The 16,225-nt window shown below is 39.5% G+C and overlaps 2 protein-coding genes across 3 annotated transcripts; both read right to left on the reverse strand.

Moving 5' to 3' along the window:
• Positions 1 to 4,929: 4,929 nt before the first annotated feature.
• On the reverse strand, positions 4,930 to 6,772 carry ins (preproinsulin). Its single transcript, XM_082169222.1, has 3 exons — positions 6,617 to 6,772; positions 6,302 to 6,486; positions 4,930 to 5,202 (listed from the first exon to the last, which is right to left on the reverse strand). Exons 2-3 carry the CDS (start codon positions 6,477 to 6,479, stop codon positions 5,054 to 5,056), a joined length of 327 nt encoding a protein of 108 aa, XP_082025348.1. The 5' UTR covers positions 6,480 to 6,486; positions 6,617 to 6,772; the 3' UTR covers positions 4,930 to 5,053.
• Positions 6,773 to 7,706: 934 nt separating this feature from the next.
• On the reverse strand, positions 7,707 to 14,783 carry panx1b (pannexin 1b). 2 transcript variants are annotated; one of them, XM_082169169.1, is made up of 7 exons: positions 14,551 to 14,783; positions 12,918 to 13,054; positions 12,593 to 12,792; positions 10,180 to 10,385; positions 9,699 to 10,009; positions 9,389 to 9,539; positions 7,707 to 8,933 (listed from the first exon to the last, which is right to left on the reverse strand). In XM_082169169.1, the coding sequence occupies exons 1-7, from the start codon at positions 14,729 to 14,731 to the stop codon at positions 8,860 to 8,862; spliced, it is 1,260 nt and encodes a 419-aa protein (XP_082025295.1). In that variant the 5' UTR covers positions 14,732 to 14,783; the 3' UTR covers positions 7,707 to 8,859. The 2 variants fall into 2 exon arrangements, with proteins under 2 accessions (XP_082025295.1, XP_082025296.1); XM_082169170.1 differs by having other exon boundaries at positions 14,621 to 14,748.
• Between the last annotated feature and the right edge of the window lie 1,442 nt (positions 14,784 to 16,225).

The following is a 16,225-nucleotide window of genomic DNA, read 5'->3' on the forward strand; positions in this document are numbered from 1 at the left end:
TCTGGGTCCCGGCCGCTGCACTGCGCGGGATAGGGGACTCGTAACAGAGGAATTTGCGCGGTGCGCGCGCTGTCGATGCTGGGGAACGGGAGCTCGCTGATAGCGATAACTGGCTGGACAGCACTCAATGACTCGGTCACTTGGGACGGAGAACATTTTGCAGTGAGAAACCCGTGACGCGAGAGCGGCGTGGGCGTTAATGTGTTTATCAGTAAGCGTGAGCGCTCGTAGGCGGGCACAGGGCTTACATTCGTAACACGGCCAGTGGTGGGGAGCTTTATGTGATCTAACCCCCGAGGCAGTTGTGAGACAGAGCGGGCAAAGTGTAGGTGTGGGCACTGGATCGTGGGCACATTTCCTACATTTGACACTCGAGCGGCGCGTGCCCGCTTTATGAGAGTGTGCTCTGTGGGGTACACAGGGGAGATCGTGCTTGTGTGTAGGGGTGAACACTGGGGTGTGGGCACATTTACTACACTCATAACACCGTCGGCGTGAGCCGGATAACCAGACTTTATACTCTTTTTGAGATTTCTCTGGGTCGCCGTGAGAACGGCGTTTGTGTGCAGGCGAGCGAGTTGTGTAACTGACTCGTTGGCTGCGGTGAACACTACTGCAGTAGCCTTTTCTAAGGGGACTGGCAGAGGTAAAGTTGTGTGTTTTGACGGCGGTCCGGCCGCGGCGGGACCCAACCGTCTTTTCCTCCCTGCGCATGCTAGGAGGACTTCGCAGGCTCTGGCTTCAGCGAGATCTTAGGCCGGGGGCCCCGAGGGGGAGGCGGTCTGTGCTGGCTGGATGAGCGCGACCTAGGGCGGCCGCCCGGTCGTTGCTACGAAGGCGGAGGTCGAGACGAGCGCTGTGTAGAGCTGCGTGCAGGAGGCTGTGCTTGAGAGTGGCCTGCAGCGGAACTCGAGCGGCGAGGCAGGAAGAGGTTCATGGCCTGCGACGCTTTCTGTACCTCCGAAAAACGATCCACGATACCGCTTACAGCAGGGCCGAAGAGGCCGTGGGGGAGAGCGGGGCGTTGAGGAAGACGGACCGCTCAGACTCACCCATGTCGGCGAGCGTTAGCCACAGATGGCGCTTGGTGACTGTAAGCGAGGCCATGGATCTCCCGATGGCTTGGGCCACGGTCTTGGTAGCGCGAAGGGAGAGGTCCGTTGCGCTGCGCAAGTCCGTGAAGGCGGTGTGACTCGGGCCTTTCTCGTCCATTTCGCGGAGGAGATCGGCGTGGAGGATCTGGAGAACCGCCATTGTGTGCAGGGCGGAAGCAGCCTGTCCAGCGGCAGAGAAGGCGCGGCTGACGAGTGCTGACGTAGTCCTGCAGGCTTTTGACGGGAGGGCAGACTTTGAGCGCCATCTCGCAGATGGGGGGCAAAGGTGCGCTGCGACCGCCTGTTCCACCGGGGGAATCTGGTTATACCCCTTCTCCGTGGCTCCGTCCACGTGAGAGAGAGTCGAGGAGACTGAGGAGCGGAGTCTCGCGGAGAAAGGAGCGTTCCAGGATTTGGAAAGCTCAGCGTGGAGCTCGGGCAGGAAGGGTGCTGACCTAGAGGCAGGCGCTTGGCGGCGGCTAGGCAGAAAACACCCGTCGAGCCTGTTAGGCGCGGGCGCCTTCGTTGGTGACCATTCGAGGCCTAAGTGCTCGACAGCCTTAGTGAGGAGGCGGAGAAGCTCGTCATCCACACTGGCGCGAGCCCGGCCAGATTCCTGGGTCGAAGAGGAGGTGGAGCGGTGAGATCCGGACCACTCTTCGCTGTCCGAAGCCAGGATAGAGCAGCTGTCAATGATGGCGTCCTCATCCGCTTCATCCCCTGAGGCGACGGCAGTGCGGGCAGGAGCTGGCAGCTGCGCGTCGGGAAGCGGGGGCGGAGAGGGAGAGAGCGAGGCTCGCGGGAGAGGCGGAGTGGCAGCATCAGCGTCGAACAAGGCGAGTCGAGCCCGCAGGGTCGACATCGGCAGTTCTTCGCAAAGCTCGCAGCCGCCCGAAGACATGGCGGGGGCTGCATGGTCACGTCCCAGGCAGAGAGCGCAGAGAAGGTGGCGGTCCCTGTCGCTGAGATGGGCTCGGCACGAGCCGCAGGAAATACGAGGCATTTTGCAACAAACGCCTCGGCTCTTTTAGTAGAGGTGTGTCGCGGCGGCGAACACACACCAGAAGCGCTAGTAAAAAGGATACTTGTCGCCGGATAGCGAAGCAGGCACGGAAGGCGAAGACGGCCGGCTTCCTCAGACGCTTTCCTCGGCTTGCAGGCGCTTGTTTCAACGGCGGCGGCTTCTCTCAGAGTGCAGCGATGCGGAGAGCTTCGCTGAAGAGACGAAAATCAGAGTATCAGCCTCCGAGCCTTCCTTTTATACGCTAAGCCACTCCCATTCTGGCGGGCTGTGACGCGTGAGGGCGCGACGTCACGCCAGGCTCACTGGTAGGCTGCTGCAGTTGCCGCGGAGCAGCCAATGAGCGCGCTAGATAGCCTGCTCTAGGTCTGCTAGCTGCTGCACTGCGTTGACAATGAATAAAAATTAAGGAAAATTTTTTGGCTTCATATCTCGAGAAAAGATGACTTTACCCGTAGCGTAAGCTAACTTACGCAATACGAGAGAACCTCTCGTAAGAGAACTACATTTCGTGACACAATAACAGTAGTATTTTTACATTTCGCGGCTTTTCTCCTCTGAAAATAAAAATAGTAAATGAAATACAACCAGAAACAAATTTTCAGTTTTGCTTGTGAAAGGTAATTCCCTGAGACCTGTTTTCAATTGTGTGGCGATTTGTAAAGCCCCAAGCAGCTTCAAATAGGCATTTTTCTCAATTCTCGTTATGAGAGGTATGGGAAAGTTGCCCTCCGCAGTATGGCGGCGCCGTTGACGTACGATCCAGCGGCCAATAGGGCGTCTATGTATTTATTATGTCTATGGCTAATACGACCATCAGTAGTCGTGGCGGGGACTGTGCAATGTGACACATATGCTAGAATCTGCAAACTCTGAGACACTGCTTATGATTAATGGGGATTAAAAAAAGAGGAGTGGGTCGATTTTTACCATTATAGGGTGGTTGTGTACACACGCTGCCAACACACATTTATGTTCAAACATCATGTAAAAGTGAATTTTGCATAACAGGTCCTCAAGCAACAAAATAAAATGTGAAAATCACTCACTTCTTTTTACTGAATAACTTTAGTAGCTTTAATATGAATCAGTGTATTTAATTCATACTGTGAATGTAAAGGCTATGCAGTGTTTTTTATATTTCATTATTCAATTTCTGTATTAGCCTATTGAATGCTACTGTTAAATAGACCTGTACTTAAAAAACTTAAAGCCCAATTTCACTTGTAGCCTATCTTTCTTATATTGTATTTGTAACTTGCATTTTTGTTCTTATTTTTAATAACAAAGATTAAATAACAAAAATAACTATATTGTGATATTTATTATACTGTCGTTATAATGAAATAAAATGACTGATACTGTGAAATACAATTTTCTTAGTAATGGCCACCCCTAGTAATGTGTATGTTTGTTCTTTCTGTAGGTCTATATAAGTTACAAATGTGGCCAAAACATATCTCTGGGAAAATATATAACTAAAATATAATCATTATAGATTTACACTAGCAATACTTTTCTAATAGGCCTATTGTGTGGTCATTTTTGTATATTTTAATACTGTAATTGTTGAAGTTGATCAAAATGACAGGCTAAGAAATGCTTTGCCTATTTGTGCTTTTTGACAGGAATGTCACGGATATTCAAACCGTTTTTTTGTAATTCAGTATGTTTCATTCAATGGAGGGAAAAACAAGATTGTTGCATGATATAATTAGCAAAATGTTACCTATGTGAACTATTCATATGTAACAAAATATATAACTAATTGCTTCACAATTCAGTGTATTATTAGGAGCCAAGCACCACTAGGTTCGAGGCACCTCCTCTGTTAGTATTCATTTTTCTTCACTCTTGAGTCTATGACAGCCAATAGAACCGCTAGCGGGAAAGTTATGAAATTCATTTACACAGACTGAAGACAGTCTCAACATTAACCACAGCAAATTGATGGAGTCTGTATCTCAAATCCTCTAGCACCACCAACTGCTCAAAGTTTCTAAACAAAATTCATTTTATTCCTTTGCTCATGACGATTCGATTGAATGTTGATATTACGAACAATAGATGGAATCAATGAGGAGAGGAAGAGTATCTGTAAGATGTAGTGGACGAGGAGGACGAGAAAGAGAAAGGTGTGGAGAGTTTTGTCAAGGCTGTATCTGGAGATATTTTTTTAAACTTTTGTTATATTATAAATGTCTTTACTGTCACTTATGGACGATTTTTTGCATCCTTGTTGAATAAAAGTATTACGTTTTTTCAAAACGAAATCCCCAAAATAGTGTATTTATAAACAGCTATCTTTCCAATAATACCATTGTATATTTTGAATTTTGACACCTACTGTACTAATATTGAAAACATGAACTTCTCTGATTATCTCCCAATGTCCTTTTAGCACTACCTATATTTAATAAGTATATTAATAATAATAATATTAATAACTATATTAATAATTTAATAATAATAATCATCACATAGTTATGAACCTTTATAGTCAGAATTAAGTGTGTGTCTTAAAAAGTGGCAAGTGTATAGTATAGGCAACTATTTGTTGTTGATACCTTTTGACACCTTTAGAATTTCATAACGTACGTATTTTCCCCAAAACTTAATAAAATAAACCTTGCATTCAGGAAATATGAAACATTGCAGCCTACAATTTGCTGTCCACTTATAATTAAAATTTTCCACTTAGAATGTTTGGGTGTTTTCACACTTGGTACGGTTTGTCTTGTATCGTGCCTTAGCGTAATTACATACAGCACCTTTAAATGATTGGAATTTTAAATTAAAACAAAAACTCCTGCATTCATTTGATAAAATTTTATTTTCTATGAAAAACCAATCAAGAGCATTAAGGCTGATGCCTGTGTGCAAACAGGTGGTGAAGTCATTGACAGCTACAACCACAGTCACAGGACATGTAGGTTCTTTAATTACAGTAATTCTGCAGCTCAATGATGCTGCAGGGTTTGTGGCAGCACTGCTCCACAATGCCTCTCTTCCTTATCACCTCGGCATGATCTTTAAATGCAAAGTCAGCCACCTCAGTTTCCTGGGCATATTTAGGAGGAAGGAAACCTGGGGAAAAATACAACAATAGGGAAAAACTTGACATTAGTCTAGCCTAATATTAGTGTACAACTGAGCCAATTCTTATTTTGAAGTTGATTCTTTGTAGTTCGCCATTCATTTGGATGAAGAAAAATTCAGACAATCAGATCAAACATTTATTCATTGACACCGGGGGTTAAAATAATTCTGAATTACCGCCATAATATGCCTAGCCTTGATGAGATACCGTGAAGCCTATTTTACACACTTAAGTTGTTTTACACATTATATATATTTTATGCTTCACTACCATTTAATTTTGTTTAAGAAATGTATACTTTTATTTAGCAGCATGTATGCATATAATTGATGAAAAATGACAGTAAAAACTATAATGTTACAAAGAATCCTGATAATAATTAATGTTTTTTGAGCAGAAAAATTCAGCTTTGCCATGGGATAAATTACATTTTATATATAATAAAACAGAAAACAGTTATTTTAATGTGATAATATTTCACAATTATTATTATTTTTACTGTATTTTTTTATCAAATAAATTCAGCCTTCTTTCAAATACATTAAAAAAATCTTTCCAACCCCAACATTTTGAACAGTAGTGTACATTTCATTATTTGTCTTCCAGTCTTTACTTTACTTTACTTTTTTTGTCATTACTTTAGACATCACCCTCTGATATGGGGTAAAATTCATTTTCAGGTTCTCTGTCACCTTTCTGCAGGTCATTTAATTAAATAGCTTACATTATTATTATGAAAACCAGCTTTAATCAGTATTATTTCTCTGTCTTATTCATGCTATGTATTTGCATTTCAAAGGTGCATAATAGACTAATGGCATGATATACACTAATTCGGATAGGGCTGACAAGGAGCCCGCAGACAAACCCATGTAGAGCCTATACATCTCGTGCCTAAATTGGCCCCACCGTGCAATGTCGGCTGAGGTACACTTCCAAAATTAAATACATTACTTACAGTATAGGTCGTATATCTTTGCAATATCCAGAGTATTATTACTTTCTTATCATTTTATCATTCTTATCCAGAGTAGTGAACAGCACTACTTTTCAAAGCTCCTTTACCAGAAACATAGTCTTTCTTACCCATAAGAGAGTCAACATCTCTCTTGGGGTTGTAGAAAAAGCCTGTTGGACCACAGACCAGGTAGAGGGCATCGACCAGATGAGATCCACACAGGTGCTGCGGCGCCCCTGCGTTAGCGTTCACACTGGAGACGGCCAACAGGAACAACAGAGCACCAGCCTGGAGCCACACTGCCATGGTCACGCTGACAGAAAAACAGATGTATGCTCTTTTACTGATAAAACAAACATACATCTACATGCACAAAGTAGCATCAACAGTACACCAGTTACAATAGCATTTTCTGTTGATTTACCATCCTGCTGGTCACTTACCTGTTCTTGAAGCAGAGGACAAGGAAAGGTAGAGATGGTAGAGGAGAGATTGCTTGGGACGAACAGCGAGTCCTTCTCACTTTTATACTTACGTTTAGACAGGTTATGCAGTCTTTGCCTGAATCAGCGGAAAACTAATCCTGTGCGCAAACACACTTTAACACTTTTAAGGGACTGTCCAATTACACATGCAACATTAGCTGTGTTTGCCCAACCAATTCACATGTACTCCTGAGTGATATTACGCTCATGGAAGACAAACACATTCAGGTGCTCACGCAGGTCTAGTAGCATGTGTTGTCAGTCTCAAGTGGGTATTGGTTAATTGTTAATAAGTGTTGCAGACAGAAGTTTACACAGAATGGCCTGATCATGGATCTGCTAAGGTGACAGATGGTGGCTTTTCTGTGTAAAGATCATTTGAGTGAAACAGCAGAATATCTCTAGGTATCTCATTCTCGAGAAAATGGGATCAGATGTCTCATTAGTCATTAGTAATGTTTGTGACATCCTCACTGTGACGTTTTTTAGCAATGAAGAAGTGTGATTAGTCAATGGCCTGAGTTTTTGAAAGAATTTATAGCAAACCACCACAAACTTTCTTAATGTTAAAAGACATTCCACTCAAGTTAAAAATTGTAGATAGCGGTTTCAGCCACAAAATGTACATGGAAAAATCTACTATTACTTAGCAAAAACAGCTTTTTATGAGACTCCATCTACAGTACATGTGATGTGTCTGCCTCTTTTTTTTCATAAAATTGCTAAATTTTTAGAATGTTTTATTATTTTGAACATTTAGCATTAAATGAGAAAGTGAAGCTACTAAGCTAGTTTAGTGTTAATATGACATTAGTGCTGTACTTAATGACTTTCAGCCCTTTTTAAGGTTATCTTATAATAAAGCTGTTTTTAAAGTATAGTGATTGTCAACATGTAGTGAACGTGCCAAAGCTAAATGGATTCAAGCTAACAGAGAGGAAAATACAGTTTTATGGGGGTGCTTTTTATTTTACATTACAACACGTTTCTACAGTCCACCAAAAATCACCTTCTTACGGTTATGGCTATAAGCAAACACCAATGTTCATTTAAAGAGATTAATTTATTTACAACAACTTTTTTTGACAGTGTTTGAAGTGCTCACCTCTGAAAACATAAAAAAAATGCAATTTTAACATATCTGAAGGATTTAAGGTAAGGAGGCATGAAAACAATTACAATAAGAGCTACAAAATAACAAACACATCTGCACAATATATAAAACAATAAGTCCATATCAAATAAATGTCTAAAAATATTTAAAATAGTAAAATATAATTTATATTACATATATAATACATTATAGTTTGTTTATTTGATTATTGCTTTTACGTAGGCAGTGGGTTATAACATGGCGCGTTATTACCTCTTGAAATAAAGGTGTTAAGTCCATCTCCCTAAATTAAACAGCCAAACCCTTGGTTAGCACGCATCATAAGACATCATTTATATATTAAATGAATACATCACTTCTAGCTTAACCCTGTTTTTATGATGTTGCCTCAGGGACACAAACCCATTTTCTTCACTTTGCAAGAACATGATTCATGTTAGATAGATAGCAATAAAATGGTTTTAATAAAGAGATGGCTTTGATGGATTTTTAGTCACATTATACACTTGCAGTCATTTAAAAAAAAATGTTTTTAAATGTATGATGCACAAATTTGCATGTTTGAGCAAACTTCACTTTAAAACATTCAGAGTTATACAAATGATTTGTATGAAAGGGGGAATTGCTTAAATGTGTTTGATACCAAGAAGCAACATTGGCAGAGGTTAGCTGTTAGTATTTTGACATCAGTAACATCTTATTTATTAATTTCGATTAATTATTTAATTGTTGCAACAATACCTACAAAGGATACCCGAGAATATTTGTAACATTGCATTCAACATGGGCTTAACATTTCAACAACTTAATTAATAATAACTTGATGAAGTAATAAAAAACATTCATCCAATTTCTGTTCATGTAAAGCATAGAAAACATGCAGCTCAGTTTTGCAGTTGGTAAATTATCAAGTGTAATATTCAAGCATTATATAATATTACCTTCACATTCAATTTAAATGTAAAGTCATTTTTTGCAATGTGATTTGACTGACTTTAACAGTTTATGTCAGCAGTACAGCTTTTGAAAACAGATTTACCTGATGATTATAGATGCTTACATACATGTGTACTATTAGTGTGATATATTAGACCACCCTGTGTCTTACATCTTTCACACAACTGCAGCTTACTCCATCATCCAGCAGAACAGAAGAGACATCTAGAGACAAAAAACACATTCATTCAAGCTGCTTTAGCAACAGTTGGTGTTTTACATGGGTGCTTTATCTTTTTCTACTTTCCGACAAAGAGAACATAACATGGATAGAGGTGTTCATTCTCTTCACCTCAGAAATATGTCACATCCAATCTCATACTCAAGCTTTTGTTCAAAGCTGTTCAGTGGATTCACATTTATTTATTTTAATAAACCAACATCATATCATCAATAAATTATACAAAATGGCAGATTAGTTGAGAAGAAAACACAACACATTCTTTTCTAGCTCTTAGAGTGGTTTATGGTGTGTTGCTTTGTGATGAATCTACAGAATTGTGAGTTAATAAACAAACTGAATCATCAGTGGAGGAGTTGACCATTTATTAAAACCAGGATGTTACAGCAGGTAACTGTGACTTAAGTTACACTGTGTGTCATCCTGATGTCACACTCACCCTTTATTTCAGAGATTTCTTTCTCTGCATTTCCGTTGACAGTTTGGGCTTGTTTTCTGTCCACCATGTCAGTCCTCACTTGTCCTAGAGTCCTGAGGAGACACATGGTGTCAAACGGGGCTTCCCCTCCTTCCGATAGCAGCTCTAAAACCTGTGTACACACATCACAAACAAATGTATTAAAGTCTTCACTCACTGGCACCAGCATCCAGATCTGAGAATGAGATATTAGTGCATTTTCACCAGACATAACACTGTATTTAAAAAAAACTGACAAAGAAATCAAATTCAAATGCACAAATGTACAAACCTGCAAACATTTGTAGCTCTTAAGCTCACTCAAGTTTTCCTCCAAGAACAGCAGGTAGATGCTGAGGTCATCATAGCGCCGGGCGGTAGGCTGCAAATCCAGCACGTGTCCGAAAGCAGGAAGTAGGTGGTATGGACGGAGGAACTGAGCGCGCTGGTGCTGGCGAGCAGGTTGGAAGGCAGCGTAAACCACAGCCGGTACTAACATTAAATACACCACCAGATTCATGCAACTTAGGAGACGAAAAACACCCACTGCCACCAGCTTACACTGAACTGCATCTGGCACCACACTCTCGTTTACTAATATACCTGGAGACACACACACACACACACACACACACACAGACACAAACACAATTCAGAGAACAAACATCATAAAATGATTAGACACACACACCATCACCCTCATATTTTTATATTCATTCTTGAAGTGTATCACGTGTGTGGAAATTTAAACAAGCACACTATCTAGCACACACCTCTGCGCAGGTTACAGGAGAACTGATCACTGGGTGAAACCCAAAGGATGTAGTAGGTCAGATAAGAGCAGGCCAGCAGTAAAGTGAGGAATGTTAAAACCCGACAAAGTAGATATTTTGCAGCCAAAGCCCATGATGAGAGTTTTGTCTTTAAGTACTGCTCTACCAGAGGGTACTTAAAGCAAGCTTCAGTCAATTCCAGACCACTGAGAGTGAGTGAGTGAGTGAGAAAGAGAGAGAGAGAGAGATTTTAAGATTACGGTTAAGATCAGTAGAATCAGAATATTATAGATTTATAGTTTCGGGATATGATTGAGGAAGGAAAGGAAATAGATAGGAAGATTAAATAGCAAAGATGTCAGTTGTTCACAAGCATTAATACAAGAAATTAACTAAAATAATAAAAGGTAAGATGATTAGTGAATTTAATTGATGCCTCAAAATACTTTCTTTGTCACTGATTTTTAAAATACACTACCGTTAAAAGTACGGGGTCAGAAAAATGAAATGAAAAAATAATAATACTTTTAATCAGTAAGGACGCATTAAATTGATCAAAGATTTCTATTTCAAATAAATTCTGTTCTTTTGAAACTTTCTACTTTCTACAACAAAAAAAGATCCCTCTGAGGGTACCTGCAATTTTTAGACCACTGTTGTTGATAATAATAAAAAGAGATGTTTTTGGAGCACCAAATCAGCATATTAGAATGATTTCTGAAGGACCATGTGACTGTGAACATTGGAGTATCATGATCAGATGAAATCTCTAAATTACCCAAATTGACAGAGTGTGTTAAATATATAAAATATTGGTTGACCTTTAATTTTCTTCTATTAAGTTCAGAAAAGACTGAAGTATTACTTACTGGACCAAAAACCTGTACACAGAATCTCTTGGAAAGATGTACTGTTACTTCACCCTCTACAGTAAAAGACTTGGGTGTTATATTAGACAGCAACTTGTCTCTCGAAAAATATATTTCATATGTTACAAAAACAGCCTTCTTCCACCTCAAACATCGCTAAGCTACGGAACATGCTCTGTTTCTGATGCAGAAAAGTTAGTTTCATGCATTCATGACCTCTAGACTGGATTACTGTAATGCATTGGGTGATTGTCCTTCATCCTCAATAAACAAGCTACAGTTAGTCCAAAATGCAGCTGCTAGAGTTCTTACCAGGTCAAGAAAATGTGATCATAACCCCAATTTTATCATCTCTACACTGGTTACCTTTAAAGTTCCGTAAGTATTGCTACTAAGGCCCTAAATGGTTTAGCTCTTGTGTATTTAACCGAACTTCTATCGCCCTACAATCCTTCACATTATTTAAGGTCACAAAACTATGGACTTTTGGTAGTACCTAGAACATCTAAGTCCACTAAAAGACCGCATTTTTTATTATTTATTATTTTATTATTTTCGCATTTGGCTCCTAAACTCTGGAATAGACTTCCTGATGATGTTCAGGGCTCAGGCACACTCTCCCAGTTTAAATCTAGACTAAAGACACATCTCTTTAGCCAAACATTCACATAATGCCCCTTATAACCTTGTACTCCAGTTATATCAGATCAAATGCACATGATTATCTTTACTTATTGTTATTAACAGCAGCTCCGCTAATTATTTTCCATTTGCTTTTCTGTTCTTCTGGGTAACTAGAGAGTACATCAGATCCAGTTCGGATCCAGCCTCTTATGAAGATTTCAGATGCCCCAACACCTGTGAACAGATGACGGCTACGCCTGCGAGGACTTCAGACGACGCAAACTCTGAATCAACATCCACCACTGCCACATCTCTATTCATGGGTTTCATCAGGTCCCTTTCCACAGGTGTATAAAATCAAGCACCTAGATTATGAATGCAGACTGCATTGTGCTTGATTAATACACCTGTGGAAAGGGACCTGATGAAATCCATGAATATATTGTAATCATTATGTTCACAACTTGTAATAATTACTTCAATGAGCTCACTGTTTCTGCCTAAAATGAATACATATTAACTAACTGCATGATTTGTTTATGTACATTTCTGAAATACAATACTTGGACACGGTCACCTCTCCCTCTAAATGTTAATGTAGACAGATGCAGTTTCTGTAAAGCTGCTTTGAAACGATATGTATTGTGAAAAGCGCTATACAAACAATGAGAATTTAATTGAAAAATGGCTGCTGAAAACTCATCTTTGCCATCACACGAATAAATGACATTTTAAAATATATTCAAATACAAGTCTCTGTTTTTTAATGTACACTTGTGCAGTGTTGATGATGAATTAGGCCGTTTAAGAGGCAGCTCTCAGATACCCACCCTGGGAGAATCAAAAACTGTATTTGTCACAACTGGAAATGTAAACTTCAGGTAATAGCTGGAGTTTTGAAAATGTTCACCGCACTACACCTGTGTGGGTCTTCTGCAATGTCTTTGTCTTGTTTGATTGTAAGGCTCTTGGCCAGGCGGATGGCACGGTTGTAGCAACGGTCAAGTTCCTCCATGATAAAACTGAGGTCAGAGGATAGGGAAGGGATAGCCGTGAAACGCCAGACGAGAGCAGGAATATACAGGAGGACCGCGACCAGCAGAAGGATATAAGGAAAGAACTGAAGACAAAGACAGTATAAGACTATAAGACAAACACAAGCAACAAGGAACCTATTTTGATATGACACTGTTGCTAATGTCATGATCAAGTACATTGAATATACAGTAGACCTATATACATTACCTTGTGTAGATGAAGGGGGGCGCTATCAGCCCCATTGTCTGTAGGGTGATGCTCTACTGCGGCCCAGCAAAAGGAGTCCACATACGCAGCCTGTCTCATTGTGAAGTTAGTGGGTGGAAAACATGTGATCTGAGTACCTAGAGGAATTACACACGAACATGTCATTTTCTTACCTCAAGAGACTGAAAGAGCTATTTGATGAAAATTTGATTAATCTTATCTAAAAAAAAAAAAAATCCTCAAATATGCTACTTACATAGAATAGTGTTTTTGCATCTTTGTTATGAGCAAACAATATTTCTGATTAAACATGGTATTTAAGTAAGTGCATTATGTTGTTCTGCTTTGTGATAATTGTATCTATGTATACATCTCTTTCAAAACAACCAACTTCTGTTCATTACAGATTACTAATGTACATAATGTGAAGTAGATGTTTCTAGAATGTCTGTTGATTCCATCAACATTTTGGAATGATTCTTAAAGAGATGTAGCTTTTAATAATTCACCCAACAAAGAAAATTCTGTCATCATTTACAGAACACAAAAGATGATATTTTGAATAATGTTGGTAACCAAACAATATTGGAGGCCACTGACTTCCATTGTATGGAGAGAGAGAGAAAAGGGGTCTTTTGCGTTCCACAGAAGAAATAAAGTCACTTTTGGAATCTTATGAGGGATTTTTTTTAAAACTATCCCTTTGACAAGTCAAAGTATTACAATCCTCATTGTGGCAATTACACCACCTGGAATATAAATGATATTAATCCACTGCATATCAAAAAGAGCACAGCTTTTTACATCAAAAGTCTAAGGAGTAAAGTCTGGAACTACTGATGGAATAATGATTGGTTGTTTTATTTTTTTCCATAAATAGTCTAAGACAGACCTTCCAATGACAACAATGAAATATTGTATGGCTACATGTGTTGCAACAACCAACAATCAAGAGATAAAATAGATATTAGTTTGATTGCTAGAGTTTGTCTTAGGAAGACATAACTCTACTAAGCAGAATAGTCTGGTTTGGTTGTGATTGTGTGATTGATGCTAGGCTACTTCTGCCCCCGCCTCTCTTTTACTGAGACAGATAACAAGCCCTCGATAGCAGTGACTGAAATAAGAAAATAAACAACGGTCACAATGTGAGTGGAAAACGACTGGCCCCAATAATTATTTAAAACTAATTAAGTGCATTTACACTACAAAATACGATAACAGTTCGCATGCTTATAAAACGCTACATTCATCTCATGTTTTGTTAACGCGCATATCCGCCCATTCTGGATTTACACACAAACCCGCAATGGCAATGCTCTGGTCTTTGTTCAAGTAACGTAATCGACAATAAGTTGTGTGAAAATACGTCCTTCGTTGTTTCTGGGGAATGTTTAATAATATTTCGTTATAGCCTAAAGTTATACTCGATTTAGCCAGTCTTTCAACAAGCAGCCATTCTGTACAAATCCGTCATTAAAGGTAACGTTAAAGGCTTCATGTTTTTGAGTTTGAACCTGTTTATCTCCATAAGTTCAAACCACTCTACCTCTATCGGACGTTTCAAAGTAAACCTTATTGACGTTTTGCGCAAATCCCGGTAACTTAGCTGTGATAAAATGTTTTTACTGACCCACAGAGACTTCTTGCGCAAAGGCGAGTGAGATGAGTAACAAAGGAAGCCCAACCGCGATAAAACTGACCAGTTTATCTATGGCCAGTTCCAGCCGCACGCCTTTATACTTAGATTCACTCTGCTCGTTCAATAAAAAATCAGAAAACACATATTCAGTCGCAACGCGCGCTATAGCCATTGTTAAGATTAAATGAGGGCTATTTGTCAAGTGCACCGCTAGTTCCGGTCCAGTGGGCAGGGTTACGCGCACGGTTCACCGACCAATCACAACAACACCAGAGGAAATCAGAAACTGGATTGAGTCAGTCGTCCTACTTGAATTATTCAATCTTTGACATAAATACCCTCTATTATAATTACTAATTTTATGAGACAAAGAAAACCGACCTTATGAAAACTAGTCAAATAAAGGCAGCAATAAAGTAAGAGGGGTTGTAGGCTATTTGTCTCGTAAACAAAGATAATAATGAGAATACCTTGAGAATATTACAATATTTTTATTATTGTTGTTCAATTCAAATGAGCTCTATTGGCAAATTGTACATTGTATTGCCAAAGTATTTATATAAGCAGGAAAAATAAAAATGAACAAAGGAGAATTAATGGTGAACAAGATAATATAACCTATTCAAATATTTACCAATTTATATATGTACACATGTAGGCCTATTTGTTTGAGGGGGAAAAAGATACTTGAAGAAACATAATGCAAATGCTTGTTAGTTCTGTTTAATTTGTTGTGCAAGCTGCAACTGTTTTCTTTTGCCAAGAGGTCCCCATGTTCACCCAAAGCCACTGCATGTAAATGGGCAAAGACCTTATCGGTCTTATTATTTGATAAAACTGCATGGAACTTGTTTGTTTGGTTATGCAGTTATTTAGAACATCCTGTTTAAAATTAAAAGAAAAATAATGTCCTTGTCATGGAAATTACTTTAATAGAAATGTAGACTGTAAAGGAGTAATTCCACAGCTACAGGAAGTGACAGAGAGTTTTGAGTTGAAATGAAATAGAGGAAAATTATTAAGTATTGAACCATAAATGGGGGAAATGAATTAGCAGTGGCTCTAACCACAAAAGTTGGGCATTTCTCCCGACTTTGCTGCGAGGCAGAGAGGTGCTGTTAGGTAAACGTCAGACTTTGAAGATAAGTCAGATAGAGGCTCCATGCAGCATTCACAAGACAGCAGCGTGGCTTCACACAACTCTATTTCTTACTGTCGGTGACATTGACCCCTCCACATTTACATGGCTTGTGCATAATTAAATACAGACGAACAAAGGAATTTGGGGGTATTCAGTAATTCTTATTGAAACAAACAAAACAAACAAATAAGCCAGTAAAGAGATGCAGTTCGTTATAAGAATTGCATTTACTCAGTCCTCCAGTGTTTATAGTTTTAGAAGCATAAACTGTTCAATAACGTGGTTGATGGTGCATGATATGGATGTATGAATTTTTTTGTCACTGCATTTTTCTGTGCAAGGATCATTAAGTCTTTACAGAATCTCCGCTTATCTTAGCACCGGTGTTGTCCACACAGTTTTATGATCATTTTTCAAACAGACATAAAAATGGATTTCAGTGAAAGCTCAGCTTTATTGACTTGATTAGAGTGAAGAAACAAGTTCCAAAAGACAAAAAAAAAAAAAAAGGTTAATGAAACTGCA

Source organism: Leuciscus leuciscus (genome assembly GCF_965113295.1).
Source record: "Leuciscus leuciscus genome assembly, chromosome: 5".
NCBI lineage: Eukaryota > Metazoa > Chordata > Actinopteri > Cypriniformes > Leuciscidae > Leuciscus > Leuciscus leuciscus.

What these genes read in the sequence shown, in the direction of transcription:
- ins (XM_082169222.1), bottom strand. Translation starts at nt 6,479, where the DNA reads ATGGCAGTGTGGCTCCAGGCTGGTGCTCTGTTGTTCCTGTTGGCCGTC. An exon ending in AGATGTTGACTCTCTTATGG is followed by an intron (nt 5,203 to 6,301) that starts GTAAGAAAGACT and finishes ATTTTTCCCCAG; the next exon opens with GTTTCCTTCCTCCTAAATAT.
- panx1b (XM_082169169.1), bottom strand. Translation starts at nt 14,731, where the DNA reads ATGGCTATAGCGCGCGTTGCGACTGAATATGTGTTTTCTGATTTTTTA. An exon ending in CCCCCCTTCATCTACACAAG is followed by an intron (nt 12,793 to 12,917) that starts GTAATGTATATA and finishes CTTTGTCTTCAG; the next exon opens with TTCTTTCCTTATATCCTTCT. An exon ending in ATTGCAGAAGACCCACACAG is followed by an intron (nt 10,386 to 12,592) that starts GTGTAGTGCGGT and finishes ACTCACTCTCAG; the next exon opens with TGGTCTGGAATTGACTGAAG.